Source organism: Chelmon rostratus, chromosome 19 (genome assembly GCF_017976325.1).
Source record: "Chelmon rostratus isolate fCheRos1 chromosome 19, fCheRos1.pri, whole genome shotgun sequence".
Taxonomy (NCBI): domain Eukaryota; kingdom Metazoa; phylum Chordata; class Actinopteri; order Chaetodontiformes; family Chaetodontidae; genus Chelmon; species Chelmon rostratus.
Window position 1 is genome coordinate 23,932,600 of NC_055676.1, and position 15,614 is coordinate 23,948,213.

Below are 15,614 nucleotides of genomic sequence, written 5' to 3' on the forward strand. Positions count from 1 at the left end.
CATGTTTCACTGAACTGATCGACATCTTTCATTTCTTTGTAATAATTAAAGTCAACCATTATTCTGGCTTTCAGCATCCTGGTGAGCAGCAACGTCACATCAACGTCCACTGAATCCTCAGTTTTCCTCCTCCTGCTGACAGAAATCGCCATCTTTGACTGTCCCAAGATGAAATTCATCATTTAAAGCCAAGAATAAAGTTTTGTTTGGAGAAAACTTCTCTTAACTTTTTGAATAAACAAACTGAACAGAGGACCGAAATGAAAACACTCTGAGTAGCAGTGGAGGACAGAAAGGACATTTATCACTCACACTTTGATCAATAAGAGACAGAAAAACAGCTACGATCCCGTCTATCGCCCTCCACTGTGAGTCGGCCACCTTCTTTGTCAGTGGAGGTTTGACATCGTCCAGCAGGACCAGATGGCGTCGCCAAGGCGACCGGATCCTGGAGTTTGCTTTTATATAACAAAAACTATAAACACATACATCAAAACTTGTACGAACACCTGAACAAGGAACAGGATCAGCAGTGAGAGTCGTCGTCTCTATCAGGTGAAAAACGATGAAGGTTTATGTCACAAAACGTCACGTAAGTGTGTGAAACCTTTTGAATGGACTCAGGAGACATGAGGAAGCTTTGCTGGAGGAATAATTCCAACATGTAAAAGCAGTTTTTACATTGAAGTCAGAATCCTTCAGATCTCGGTTAGGGTTGATTTGGCGACCCCTCTGGTCACTGGTGGTAACAGCAGGAGAAAAACAGCCTGCGTTAAGGCAGCGTCAGCTGGATGAAAGCTTTCTGAGGTCAGACAAGTGCGGAGTGAAGCTTAGCTCGGTCACACGTCCTGCTTTCATTAACTCTGAACCATCTGAAGAGTTTTATTGTTGTGAAGCAGCAGAACAGACAAGAAAACATCACGAGAATCGAGCGTGGACGAAACAGAGGTGGGAAAAGGTTTCCTGCATCAGACGACGACAGCAGTTTGGGTTCAACTGTTCTGAGAATTTAAGGCTTCGTGGAACTTTATCGACAATGACGGCGTCGACGTCAGGAGCGTAGGAGGCGTCGGCAGATGAGGGGAGGAAGATGAACGACCGACAGTGAAAGCATCATCAACCCTGAAGAAATTCCCTGAATATGTGTTTCTAGATGCATACATGGATATATGAATAAATATAGTTAAACACATAGATACACATCTAAATAAACATGTAAATAAATACTTAGATAAACTTATAGATAAATATATAGATGATCATAGAGACAACACTTTGTGCTGTTTCCAGGTGAGGATCAGCAGGTGATCACGTCCTGTTCGGTTTTTATTTGCTACCTTTTGTGGAACTTTTCGTTTCACTCCGTTCTTTGCAGTGACTCAGCTTTTTGTATCCGAGAGTGTTTCTGTGAAGTCATGTGACCACACAGCATCCTCCCTCTGTGCTGGTTTAAAGCCCCCACCTCCAGCTCTGCTCAGACCGGCGGAGCTGCAGGACGCCGACACATTTAGGAAACACCTCCAACCTTTTCCTCTCGTCTTCTTCTCTTTGAAGGACCGTCCTCTTTGTGTTTTTTTTAGTCCATTGACTGTAAATCCTTTTTTCTGTTTTCAGATTGACTTTCTTCCTTCCAGACAGACAGTTTGAACTGGATGGTAAGACAGAGCTTTTCACCTGTGCACACCTGTGTGTGGGAGGTGGGCACATTGTGCGGGGTCTGAACTGACGAGCTAACGAGCTGCTCCATCCTCAAGCTCCTGGAGCTCCGATACCACGACGATGTGAGTAGTTATGTGTCTCTGATGCACAGTACCACCATTATCCTTCATTAGCCAGCTGCTAATGTACTGACACAGCATGTGAGTGTGTGAGTGCACTTGTTTTCATGACAAATCAGGACACCTTTATGAAAACACACCTACAGCACCTCAGTACACTTGGAAAAATCAGGACATTTTTTTGCGTCCTCATTTTTCCAAGCGCCCACACCAAAAATCTCTGATGACCTGAGATATCACAATTTTATGAAATTAAGTGTGTAAGTGTGTTTAATGTTTTTGCTCATCTTTGATTTCGACGCCTAGTGGCCAGTTTGGGAACTTAACACACTTTTAACACACTTTCAGTGATGTCACTGAAAGAGACACAGACACTCACTGATATTTGAAGCAGCATTACTGCAATATCACTGAGTCAAACTCAAACATTTTCAATTAATCAAAATCACTACAGGGTAAGAGTACAGAAGTACTGCATTAAAAAAAGCTCGAGTAGTGAGTAACTAAAAAATAAAATAAAAAAAGAATAAAAACAGAGGCACATTGTTGTCTTTTTCTCTGATCTTATTTGATGTGATGTGGCCACAGATGATCCTCAGGTAAAGAAGTGAACATACACCTGGATTAATACCAAAATACCAAATAACGATCTCTGACGGAGATATTCTGCCACATCGACACCAGAACAATATTCCCAGTCTGTGTCTGTCAAGTGTGATCACAATATATGACATCATTACTTTAAAAAATAAAGTTTTTGTTTTTTTGTTTTGTTTTTTGTGGTTATTTATCCATTTTCCCGTGAGTGAGTGAATGAGTGAGAGTGAGAGTGAGAGTGAGTGAGTGAGTGAATGAGTGAGAGTGAGTGAGTGAGTGAATGAGTGAGAGTGAGAGTGAGTGAGTGAATGAGTGAGTGAATGAGTGAGAGTGAGTGAGTGAATGAGTGAGAGTGAATGAGTGAGAGTGAGTGAGTGAATGAGTGAGAGTGAGAGTGAGTGAGTGAGTGAATGAGTGAGAGTGAGTGAGTGAGTGAATGAGTGAGAGTGAGTGAGTGAGTGAGTGAATGAGTGAGAGTGAGAGTGAGTGAATGAGTGAGAGTGAGAGTGAGTGAGTGAATGAGTGAGAGTGAGAGTGAGAGTGAGTGAGTGAGTGAATGAGAGTGAATGAGTGAATGAATGTGTGAGTGAGAGTGGGTGAATGAGTGAATGAATGAGTGAATGAATGAGTGAATGAGTGAGTGAGAGTGGGTGAGAGTGAGTGAATGAGTGAGTGAATGAGTGAGTGAGAGTGGGTGAGAGTGAGTGAATGAGTGAGTGAATGAGTGAGTGAGAGTGAATGTGTGAGTGAGAGTGGGTGAATGAGTGAGTGAATGAGTGAGTGAGTGAGTGAATGAGTAAGAGTGAGTGAGTGAGTGAGTGAGTGAGAGTGAGTGAATGAATGAGGAAGGGAGGGAGGGAGTGAATGATTGAGAGTGAGTGAGTGAGTGAGAGTGAGTGAATGAATGAGGAAGGGAGGGAGGGAGTGAATGATTGAGAGTGAGTGAGTGAGTTAATGAGTTAATGAGTGAGTGAGGGTGTGAGTGAGTGAGGGTGTGTGTGTGTGCCTCTGACATTACTTTGCTCATTAGTTATTATTCAGTGATGAGGCTGTTGGTTTATAAATATATATTCATATTTATCAGATTCATCTGGTTCGACGTTTCTTCAGATCATAATATGAAATTAAATCATAATGAAGAACTGTATGAAGACAGTGAACTGTTTTTATTAAAGACCACAGCATGTAGAGTGGCTTTATCTGTTTTATTCTATGTTCAGTGGTGTCTTTACTTTTCTACAGGAACACCTCAAACAGGACCTCCAAAGTTCTGATCCAATCAGGATCCCCGACTCGCTACCAGCTGACACCAAAGAAAGAGAATATCAGGAATGTTCCAGGAGGAAGTCTGAGGAGAATGACTGTTGGTAAAAAGAATCCAAACAAGACGAACAAAACCGTATTACTTGTTGGTGAAACAGGAACAGGAAAATCTACCCTGATCAACGCTCTGGTCAACTACGCCATGGGAGTGGACTGGGAGGACAACGTCTGGTTCCAGATCGTAGAGGACGAGGAGAGGAGCCGGTCAGACAGTCCGAAATCAGACGTGATTGTGTACCAGATCTTCGGCTTTGAAGGTAAAGCTCTGCCCTTCTCTCTGACCCTCATCGACACTCCTGGATACGGAGACACCAGAGGGACCGAACAGGACGTCGCCGTCGCTCAAAGATTGTTGGACTTGTTCCTCTCGGAGGACGGGGTTCGTGAGATCGATGCGGTGGGTCTGGTGCTGAAAGCCACCGAGAATCGACTGAGCGACCGGCTGAGGTACGTCTTTGACTCAGTGTCGTCCCTGTTTGGAAAAGACATGGAGAAGAACGTCCTCGTCCTCGTCACGCACTCGGACGGACGAACGCCCAGAAATGCTCTGGAAGCCCTCCAGGCTGCAAACATTAAGTGTGCTAAAGATGAGAAGAACCAGCCCGTTTATTTCTTGTGTAATAACTGTCAGGACGCAGACAGACAGACAGAGGACATCGAGTCCCTTCAACAGGCTGTTAAAGTAACGGCTAAAGGAATGAGTCAGTTCACAGACTTCCTGCAACAAACTGAACCTCGACAGCTGGAGATGACGGTGGACGTCCTGAAAGAGCGAAGCAGGCTGACACTCTGCATCCAAAACCTGCAGGACAGAACCGAGACGACTGAACTAAAACAGAAAGAAATCCAACAGACTCAGGAAGCTCTGAGGGAACATGAACAAGAGATGAAGAACAATGAGAACTTTAGTGAGGAAGTTAATGAGGACTACAGAGTTAAAGAGTCTGTTGATGGCGGACGGACGTGGTGCGGCTTGTTTTATAAAGAAGCTGTTTGCTGTCCTGTCTGTGAGGTGACCTGTCAACACCCTGGATACTCAGCGGTCTGGAGTCCCAGACACCGTGAGGTGATGAAAGATGGCTGCTGCACCGTCTGTACTGGGAAGTGTCCTGAATTACATCACGTGAAAGACAACTGGATCTATGTGAACAAGACGAGGACAGTTCAAAAGACCATTGACGACATGAGGAAGAAGTATGAAAAGAGTAAAGCAGACCGTGAAGAGACGAGAAGCCTTCTGGAGGATCTAGAAACGAATCTGGAAGAACTTCAGAGAGAAAGAGATCAGTTGTTGGAAGAGTCCTTCCAGCATGTTGTCACACTGGAGCAAATTGCCCTGAACGTTAATTCACTTTCCAGTTTTTCCCACTTGGACTTGCTGATCGAGAAGATGAAGGAGAAAGGAGATGCAGAGAAGGTCCAGAAACTGGAAGCGATGAAGAGTCGAGTGGATGAAGGAGTCCTGGCGGCGCTCCAGTACAAACTGACAGCAGCTGCTAACGAAGCTATGAAGTAAGTGAACAGCATCGTTGTACCCGCTCAGTGTAGCGTAGTCCAGTACAACACAGGTGCAGGCTAGAACCAGGGCTGGGAGGGTGTCTGCCTCCTGGACTGAGACTAGAATGTGGTTCCACAGGAGAGGACCTTGATAGGACATATCCTGATCACAGATAGGTCCCAGATTCCTTACAGTGGTGCTGGAGGCCAGTACAATGCTATCCACAGTGGCTGTATCATTAGTAAGGCCAAGTACTATAACCTCAGTTTAAGAGCAGAAAACTACTCAACCGATGCCTCCTGGACGCCTTCCTGGGAGGGTGTGCCGGGCATGCCCCACCAGGAAGTGGCCCCGGGGAAGACCCAGGACATGCTGGAGGGACTATGCCGCTCGGCTGGCCTGGGAACGCCTCGGGGTCCCCCCAGAAGAGCTGGAGGAAGTGTCTGGGGAGAGGGAAATCTGGGCTTCCCTGCTTAGACTGCTGCCCCCGCGACCCAGCCCCGGATAAGCGGAAGATAATGGATGGATGGATGGTGCTCAGGTGCTGTTCCGTCCTCGCGCTGCTCGTTGTTCAGTTTTGGCTTTAGGGATGATTGAATAGAAGGAGAGGACGAGTAGACCTGCATCTCCTACCGAGACTGATGATGATGATGTCCTGAAGGATAACACAACTTTCAGTGCTTTAAAATACTAAAAAAATATTTTATTCATTTAATTTTCAGTGTTTTAAGAGTCATTTCAATAAATCGCTCAGTTCTGTGGGACTTCAAAGACAGATATTTAGTTGTAATGCTTTTGTTCATTTTCTTTTTTTTTGATACTTTTATTTCTTTTTATTTTCAATTACAAGAAAGAACAAATGAACAAGTTGACAACAGACTGTCAAGAAAGTAAAACAAGAACACAAACAAAAACATGGGGGCTCCTCGAATGGTAACACTATAATTATTGTCCAGTGTCTTTACTTGTTAGTGTGTGCCATCCTCAGTTGATTTGATAAAAGCAGTCCATTTCTTCCATTTCCTGTGAAAGATTGCTCCACTAGATCTGAGAGAGAACGTCATCTTTTCCATTGAACACATCTCCTTCACTCTGTCAATCCATTGGTTCATGCTTGGAGATTCAGTTTTATACCAGCATTTTGTTACAGCTTTTTACAGGCCATCAGCATTATTTTACATAAATACAGTATACCCTTGTTTTTCGCGGGGGTTACGTTCCAAAAAGAACCCGTGATAGGCAAAATCCATGAAGTAGAAACCTTTATTTTTATTTTTTAAATACTCTATTATACATTGAAAAGAAAGAACAAACCATTTTACAGGCTCAAGCATTTGTTTCACAAATAAAAGTACTTTAGAAACGTTTTTTTTAACAAATAACTTCTGTACTGTACTGTCAAATAATAATTTTAATCATCGATGTGAACAGAAGGCTTCAAATTGCGGAGATTAGCACCGCCCACCGCGACCCGAGTGATTGGATTAAACGGGAGAAAATTAAAAATGATTATGAGTACAGTCGGACAAATAGTGACTCAGGTGTATTTCACTGCTCTTCAGACTGAGCCGCTGCATCCTGACTCCGCTCTGCAGTGTTTTCTTCTTTTGGTGCAGGTGTGTTTGTTCGGGAGAAGAACACAGTGATAGGCAGAACTCCAAATTACAAGAGAATTTGCACGTATGTGATGTAAATTTTGGTTTAAAGCTGTTTTACGTACGTGTTCATATTAAACTGCAACGTTATTGACGCACAGGTAGAGAAGCCAATCAGAATGCAGAACACAATGCACGATGCAAATCCGTGAAGTAGCGAAACCGTGAAAAGTAAACCGCGTTATAGCGAGGGATCACTGTACCAGTCTTTTTTAATAATCACATTTTCGTTTAAAACACAAAAATAGAGGACCATGACATCATTAGGAATTGTGTATCCCAAGATCTTTCCCACAGTAATACATACAATACCCCAAAAAGTTTGAATGTTTGGGCATGGCCAGAATATATGGGAGTGGTCTGCGTTCATGTTTCCGCACTGCCTCCAGCATTGTTCTTGTGATTGGGAGAATTTGCTTTTTATAAGAGGTGTAATGAAAAAACGAATCAGATTTTTCCAGCCAAATATTCTCCACTTCTTTGAGCTTGTAGATGAATGCTGTGCACGCCACAAAGAACGCCAAACCTCCTCTGATATGTCTATGTTTAGTTCTTTCTCCCATTTTGTTTTAACGTATCCTGTGTTGATCCCATTCTGTTTCTGAAGACTCTGGTAAATTTTTGAAATTATTCTTCTTTTTGTAGGCTTCAGTCAGAATATCTATCACTGTATTGCCCTCTCTGGACAGTGCTGGTTTGATTCTTTTATCGTAATAATCTCTTATTTGAAGATATCGGGAAAAATCTTTGTTTTCTAGTCCGAACTCTCTTTGTAGCTGACACTTTTGTTCATTTTCAGTTGAATTTAAAGCACATGTTTTCTACATATCTCATGATATTTTATTTTCTCTTATGAGGGGGATTACCAAAACACTCCATCCATCTGCTCCTGGTCCGGCCCCCCAGTCAAATTTTAGAACCCTTTGTGGCCCACAAGTGAAAAAGTTTGCCCACGCCTGATCTATATTGTTATTGTCTGCTGAACGGGGAAACTTAAAGTACTGCCTTTAAAACTTGACCCACCTTTTAACCCTCCTCCAGAAGTTTCTGTTTTAGTCTAGATTTTAGTGTCATATCCTGTATCTGCTTTTTATTGATTGAGTGAATGATATAAATCCCTTTGAATTGACTGCGTGTCTTCAGTGTAGCCGTGATCCCCTCTGAAAACCAGAAGGTAGCAACATTACGACACGTTTAACATCCATCCATCCATCCATCCATTATCTTCCGCTTATCCGGGGCCGGGTCGCGGGGGCAGCAGTCTAAGCAGGGATGCCCAGACTTCCCTCTCCCCAGACACTTCCTCCAGCTCTTCCGGGAGGACCCCGAGGCGTTCCCAGGCCAGCTGAGTGACATAGTCCCTCCAGCGTGCCCTGGGTCTTCCCCGGGGCCTCTTCCCGGTGGGGCATGCCCGGAACACCCTCCCAGGAAGGCGTCCAGGAGGCATCCGATAGAGATGCCCGAGCCACCTCAGCTGGCTCCTCTCGACGTGGAGGAGCAGCGGCTCTACTCTGATCTCCTCCCGAGTGACAGAGCTCCTCACCCGGTCTCTAAGGGAGCGCCCCACCACCCTGCGGAGGAAGCTCATTTCAGCCGCTTGTATCCAAAATCTTTCGGGCATGCCCCAAAGTTCATGACCGTAGGTGAGGGTAGGAACGTAGATTGACCTGTAAATCGAGAGCTTTGCCTTTCGGCTCAGCTCCTTCTTCACCACGACGGACCGGTACAACGACCGCCGCACCGATCCGCCTGTCAATCTCACGCTCCATCTTTCCCTCACTCGTGAACAAGACCCCAAGATATTTTATGTTTTCTAATGGATGAAGTGACTATAACATGCGTGTGTCATATCGGCAAACACAGCTTTGATTTAGTTTCATCATATCCGATTTCATGCTGCTTTTAACAATAAATAGAAAATGACATGTTTGAGATGCAGACGGAGGGAAGGGTAATGAAAAGCATGAAATTAAATGTGCAAATGATCTTTTTCTTCTACAGGAATAATAAGACCTCACCGAAATTCAAGCACGTCGTCTCGAAAAGTGTTCTGATCCAATCAGGATCCCCGACTCGCTACCAGCTGACACCAAAGAAAGAGAATATCAGGGATGTTCCAGGAGGAAGTCTGAGGAGAATGACTGTTGGTGAGAAGAATCCAAACAAGACGAACAAAACCGTATTACTTGTTGGTGAAACAGGAACAGGAAAATCTACTCTGATCAACGCTCTGATCAACTACGCCATGGGAGTGGACTGGGAGGACAACGTCTGGTTCCAGATCGTAGAGGACGAGGAGAGGAGCCGGTCAGAGAGTCCGAAATCAGACGTGATCGTGTACCAGATCTTCGGCTTTGAAGGTAAAGCTCTGCCCTTCTCTCTGACCCTCATCGACACTCCTGGATACGGAGACACCAGAGGGACCGAACAGGACGTCGCCGTCGCTCAAAGATTGTTGGACTTGTTCCTCTCGGAGGACGGGGTTCGTGAGATCGATGCGGTGGGTCTGGTGCTGAAAGCCACCGAGAATCGACTGAGCGACCGGCTGAGGTACGTCTTTGACTCGGTGTCGTCCCTGTTTGGAAAAGACATGGAGAAGAACGTCGTCGTCCTCGTCACGCACTCGGACGGACGAACGCCCAAAAATGCTCTGGAAGCCCTCCAGGCTGCAAACATTAAGTGTGCTAAAGATGAGAAGAACCAGCCCGTTTATTTCTTGTGTAATAACTGTCAGGACGCAGACAGACAGACAGAGGACATCGAGTCCCTTCAACAGGCTGTTAAAGTAGCGGCTGAAGAAATGAGTCGGTTCACGGACTTCCTGCAGAAAACTGAACCTCGACAGCTGGAGACAGTCATTCGAAACGAGCGTCTCCGGCTGACGGACGGCCTCCTCGAGCTGCAGGACAGAGTTGTGAAGATTGAACTTAAACAGAGGGAGATTCTGCAGAATCACCACAATGAAAAAGTCCTGATCAGCGGGGGCTTCGTTCTGAGGGCAGCAACCTGCTGCACCGCCTGTAAGGAGACCGGTCACGGTCCGTGCAAGGCGTCCTCGGGTCCAGGAAGCTGTCAGGTCATGAAAGGTGGTCGCTGCACTGTATGTACCAGAAAGTGTCCTGCATCGGATCACGTGAAAGAAGACAAGAAGCCCCTGAAGGAGACAAGGAAAAGCCAAAAGAGCCTCGGAAATGGGACGGAGGCAGGAAGTGAGTTGAGCCTTGTGGACGAACTTCAGAAAGAAAAAGCTCAGCTGTTGGACGAGTCCTTCCAGCATGTTGTCCGACTGGATCAGATCTCTCTGAATATTCATCCATCGTCCACGTATGTCCACCTGGACTTCCTGATTGAGAAGATGAAGGAGAAAGGGGACGGAGAGAAGGTCCGGAAACTGGAAGCGATGAAGAGCCGAGCGGATGGCAGAACCAGAGCAGGACTGTGTGCCGTGTTGGATAAACTTAAAGCTGCTGTCAGTCAGGTGAAGACGGGGTGAGGCAGCTGACGAACGTCATGCTGCTGTTGTTTCTCCTCATTTCATCAAAGAAATGTGAGGATCTCGTCAGCAGCAGCCTCTCCTGCACGTAATGACTGCTGCTGATTCTGATGTGTCTAGGTGGTGCTCATGTTTTGAGAACACCCTAATAAACTGTCTGAAAGTGGCGTTGTACCAAATAAAGTTGTTAATAAAGTTCAAAAAGCCACTGCACTAATAATCCCACATATTTCTAACTCGCTGCACTTTCTGCATGTTTTTAATGACTAGTTCGGATGTTTCAGGTGACTCCAGCCATGTGGAACCATGTTGATCCACATAGGTCATACTTCATTTCTTAACCAGCCGTATTATTGGTGACTGTAATATATATATATAAATATATGAAATCATATCCTGACTGACGAGAATAAGAATAAAATCTCTGCCTCATGAAATCACTGTGCTCAGAGTTTCTTCACTGGATCAGCAGCAGCAGCATCACAGAGATTATTTATTATATTATTTTATTGTCCATTGGTATATTTTATTCTGTTTGCACATTTCACTTCCATATTTTATTGTTTAGTATATTTTCATTCTGGTATATTTTTAATTGCTTTACGAATATTTTTATTGCATGTTGGTTTATTTTATTTTATTGTAGTTATCTTAATTTTATTCATTCTAATCTTCTTATCTTTCTTACTATCTGTTCCTTACATGGGGGTTGCAATAAAAATTTCATTGACATGCTCAATGACAATAAAGACTCTTGAATGTGAAGTCTTCTGTAGCGGCCACTAGAGGGAGCCAACACCGCATGACTGAAGGGATGCTGGATGGACTGTTGGACCAGGCTGAACCAAAGCAGCCCGCTACAAGCTCACCGACACATGAAGACAATACAGACACTTATTAGAGACAGACAGCGAGACAAATTAACACTTTACAAACAGTAAGTCGGTGAAGTAAAACCATCAAGAGAAAGCTGTAACCACATAGAAAGGTCTTTTACAACAGTAGTGTGTGTCCCTCCGGCCAGCAGGTGGCAGCAGCACGTCTCAAGACAAACTGGTAATAAAGCTGAGCTTCATTAAGTAACATACAAAAGATCAACAGCTGTGTTAGAAATGATCTGTTTCTTTCATTAACCCTCCTTTGACCCGTTTTCAAGTGTTTGCATATCATAACTATGGTTTTCTCTCTTATAATTGCTTGAAAATGACATTCATGGTTCCATAAAAAAAAAAAACTAATAATATTAATACCAATAATACAATACTTCTTACCACTACTGTTTGCTTTTGATATTTTATTATTATGTATATAATTTTTTACTGCTTGCTATTTCGATATTTTATTATATATAGTTTGTTCTTTTCCATTTGCTTTTGATATTCTTATTTTGATATTCATTTGCATTTGATATTCTTTTTGTGCAATACTTTTACTACTGTTTACTATTTGGCTATTTTATTATTATCATGTATATAATCTTTTTACTGCTCGCTATTTTTATATTTTATTATGTATAGTTTGTTCTTTATAGTCTTATTTTTTACTTATTTCACTGTGTGTAATGCTGCTGCTGCACTGCAATTTCCCAGCTTGGGATAAATAAAGTATATCTATCTATCTATCTATCTATCTATCTATCTATCTATCATACTATGCTCTTCGAAAGTAAAATTAATTCTGACTATATTCTTTGAATTATATGTGTTTTATTAAAATTTATAGCATCTGTGGGTCAAAACACGCACGCGAAGTTACTAATTTGTAAACTTGAGTCCACGACAACTTTTGTTTTGTGATAATACATCAGTTTATGTGCCTCAGATCATAACCAAAATAATCAGAATTCCTGTTTTTTTTTTTATCAAAAATGAAGTGTAATTTTTATATAAATTACATCTATTATATCAAACATTACAAAAATAAGTGTAAAATATTTGTTGATGTGTTGGAAACAAGTTGACTAAAACGGTTCAACACAGAATTTGATGATTATTTTATACTTTATACCAGACCGGGTCAGTTTTGACCGTGGAGAGAAAGACTGAAGGTCAACTACGACTCCCAGGGTGCATTTCTCTAAGACGATCCAATCACAGAGCTCCCTGTTCCGTTCCATTCGGTTTCCAACTTCCGGTTTGAATGAGCTGGGCGCGGAGGCTCATGGGTATTGTAGTTTGATCAGGTGAGGATTCAAAGCCGTGAAGGGTTAAATGATCCAGGAGAGGTTGTGAAGTCCGGTCCTCCACGGCGGTCCCGGTCTGTGTTCTCTTTGCGACTCCTCCACCGGCAGGCGGCGCTGTCGTCTCCCCCAACGTCCCCATGTTGATGGTTACCATGGCAACTGAACACCTCCCCGTGCTGTGTTGTTTCAAGCAGCTCGAGTCAGAGTTCACCAAAACCGTCAGAGTGTCAGACCTGATAAAATGCTGCCGAGTCACAGAGGGACCCGGTGCCGAGAGGCCACCGGACCGACCCCTCACTCAGTGTCTGTGGTGAGTTTTTATTAAGGTTTATTCTGTCGACTGTGCAAGTTTAATCAGGTTCTGGTCCAGATGTTGATGAATCCTGATGCGGTTCAGATCAGTCAGAAGAGCTCAGATCAAAACAAACATGTGTCCAACAGAGAGCCAAGTTCCCGTCCTCCAGGCCCGCAGACCAGCTGTTCCCGGCCAGGAAGAAACGGGACGCCGCCCGAGACCGGGTCCTGGAGTTCGCCAAGGACCAGCAGACCTGCGACATGAAGAACTCCTGGCTGAAGAGTTCAGACGGTCGTTTCCAGAGACGAACCATCGAGAGGGAAGTCCGATCTGCTCTGAACCAGCAGGAAGTCCACGTCCAGGAGCGGAGAGACAGGTCCGTCTGCTCCCATATAATACATTTACCCAAGTACTTCACCTGAGTATTTTCATTTATACTCAATACTTCATCTCACAGCTCAGAGGCGACCATCATACTTTTTACTGCACTACATTTATTTACAGTTACTTTATAGTTACTTCATCCATTAGAAAACGGCTGATGAGTTGATGTTTAGTTACAGTTACTTTAAAGTTACTTCATCCATGAGAAAACGGCTGATGAGTTGATGTTTAGTTACAGTTACTTTAAAGCTACTTCATCCATGAGAAAACGGCTGATGAGTTGATGTTTAGTTACAGTTACTTTGTAGTTACTTCATCCGTTAGAAAACGGCTGATGAGTTGATGTTTAGTTACAGTTACTTCATAGTAACTTCATCCATGAGAAAACGGCTGATGAGTTGATGTTTAGTTACAGTTACTTTATAGTTACTTCATCCATTAGAAAACGGCTGATGAGTTGATGTTTAGTTACAGTTACTTTGTAGTTACTTCATCCATTAGAAAACGGCTGATGAGTTGATGTTTAGTTACAGTTACTTCATAGTAACTTCATCCATGAGAAAACGGCTGATGAGTTGATGTTTAGTTACAGTTACTTTATAGTTACTTCATCCATTAGAAAACAGCTGAGTTGTTTAGTTACAGTTACTTTGTAGTTACTTCATCCATTAGAAAACGGCTGATGAGTTGATGTTTAGTTACAGTTACTTTATAGTTACTTCATCCATTCGAAAACAGCTGATGAGTTGATGAAGAGGAAGCAGGTCTTTCTCAGCGTGTTTACACACAGTAACATGGTTACTGGTTACTGTGGTCACCCCGGTTACTGGTCACACAGTAACCAGGTTACAGCCAAGTTCTTCGACCAATCAGATTTCTTAAACTTCGTCTAAACCTCAGACACACGAATACCTGTCTGGTCGTGGTACCTGTTTAATCTGCCTGTTTAATCTGCCTCCACCCGTCTGTCTCCCCTTTCTGCCTCCACCCGTCTGTCTCACCTGTCTGCCTCCACCTGTGTGTCTCACGTGTCTGCCTCCACCCGTCTGTCTCACCTGTCTGTCTCACCTGTCCGCCTCCACCTGTGTGTCTCACCTGTTCGCTTCCACCCGTCTGTCTCACCTGTCTGTCTCACCTGTCCGCCTCCACCTGTGTGTCTCACCTGTCCGCTTCCACCCGTCTATCTTACCTGTCTGTCTCACCTGTCCGCCTCCACCTGTGTGTCTGACCTGTCCGCTTCCACTCGTCTGTCTCACCTGTCCGCCTCCACCCGTCTGTCTCACCTGTCTGCCTCACCTGTCCGCCTCCACCTGTGTGTCTCACCTGTCTGCCTCCACCCGTCTGTCTCACCTGTCTGTCTCACCTGTCTGCCTCCACCCGTCTGTCTCACCTGTCTGTCTCACCTGTCCGCCTCCACCTGTGTGTCCCCCCAGACTGCATGCGCTGCTGGAGGCGGAGGAGCAGCAGCTGCAGCAGGAGATGGAGGAGAAGATGGAGTCCCCGGAGGAGAGACGGGCGAAGATGAGAGAACAAACTAAAGCTCTGAGAGAGAGGAGAGAGACAGACAGACTGCAGCTGGTCTCAGAGAAGCAGGAACAACTGTTCAGGTAAACACACCTGGTGTCCTCCCTCCAGACTTTCACAGTAAAACTCTTCCTCTCTGGTACTGGTAGACTTTTAACGTGAAAAACATCAGGAAGCGTAATGAGTCCAGCAGCGGTCTGTCTCAGGCCCACGTGACGTGACTTTGGAGGTGTTTTCAGGGAGCGGTGTGAGGAGCTGCGGACCGTCCAGAGCCGGCGCACAGAGCGGCAGGTGTGTCTGGAGCGAGCCGCTCAGGTGAGAGGCCGTCAGGAGCGGCTGCAGCGGCGGCAGCTGGAGGAGAAGATGGTACACGAACTGCTGGAGTCCGACCGCAGAGCCAAAGAGGAGCACGAGGCCCAGGTGGTGCAGAGGCGGCGACAGAGAGACCTGCAGCAGCTGGACTTCATCAGGACTCAGATGGAGGAAGCAGAGCAGCAGAGACAGCAGCTCAGACAGCTGAGAGAGGAGGAGGCCGCGCTCATGGTGAGTACTGAGCTTCACTGTGATTAAATGTCAGCGTCCCTGTCGCTAACGTGACCTTCGCGTCGTGTCGCGCAGCTGCAGCAGCAGCGCGAGCGGCGGCTGCAGGAGCAGCTGCAGCAGCAGCAGAAGCTGCGGGACCAGCAGACCGCCCGCCGTCAGCTGGACCGGGGCGTCCGGCTGAAGACCGAGCGGCTGGCCAGAGAGCGGCAGGACGAGCTGCAGCTGGACTCCGACATCCTGCAGCAGCTGCTCAAACAGGAAACCGAGGAGAGACAGGAAGCTGCTCAGAGGAAGGTAAGCACACCTGAACCTCACCTGTAAGAGTGATCCCGAGCAGCAGGA

The 15,614-nt window shown here is 45.0% G+C and overlaps 2 protein-coding genes across 2 annotated transcripts in view; both read left to right on the forward strand.

Annotated features, from left to right (window-relative positions):
• The first annotated feature begins 1,625 nt into the window (after window positions 1-1,625).
• On the forward strand, window positions 1,626-10,702 carry LOC121623208. Its single transcript, XM_041960413.1, has 3 exons — window positions 1,626-1,781; window positions 3,618-5,210; window positions 8,853-10,702. Coding segments are annotated over exons 1-3 (3,087 nt in total). The 5' UTR covers window positions 1,626-1,779; the 3' UTR covers window positions 10,345-10,702.
• Window positions 10,703-12,743: 2,041 nt separating this feature from the next.
• cfap53 (cilia and flagella associated protein 53) overlaps window positions 12,744-15,614 on the forward strand; it is a 5,484-nt gene continuing 2,613 nt past the window's right edge. The window contains exons 1-5 of the mRNA XM_041960725.1: window positions 12,744-12,836; window positions 12,968-13,197; window positions 14,639-14,812; window positions 14,969-15,272; window positions 15,348-15,566. Coding sequence (XP_041816659.1) covers window positions 12,768-12,836; window positions 12,968-13,197; window positions 14,639-14,812; window positions 14,969-15,272; window positions 15,348-15,566 — 996 coding nt within the window. The 5' untranslated portion in view covers window positions 12,744-12,767. The remainder of the gene's footprint in view (window positions 12,837-12,967; window positions 13,198-14,638; window positions 14,813-14,968; window positions 15,273-15,347; window positions 15,567-15,614) is intronic.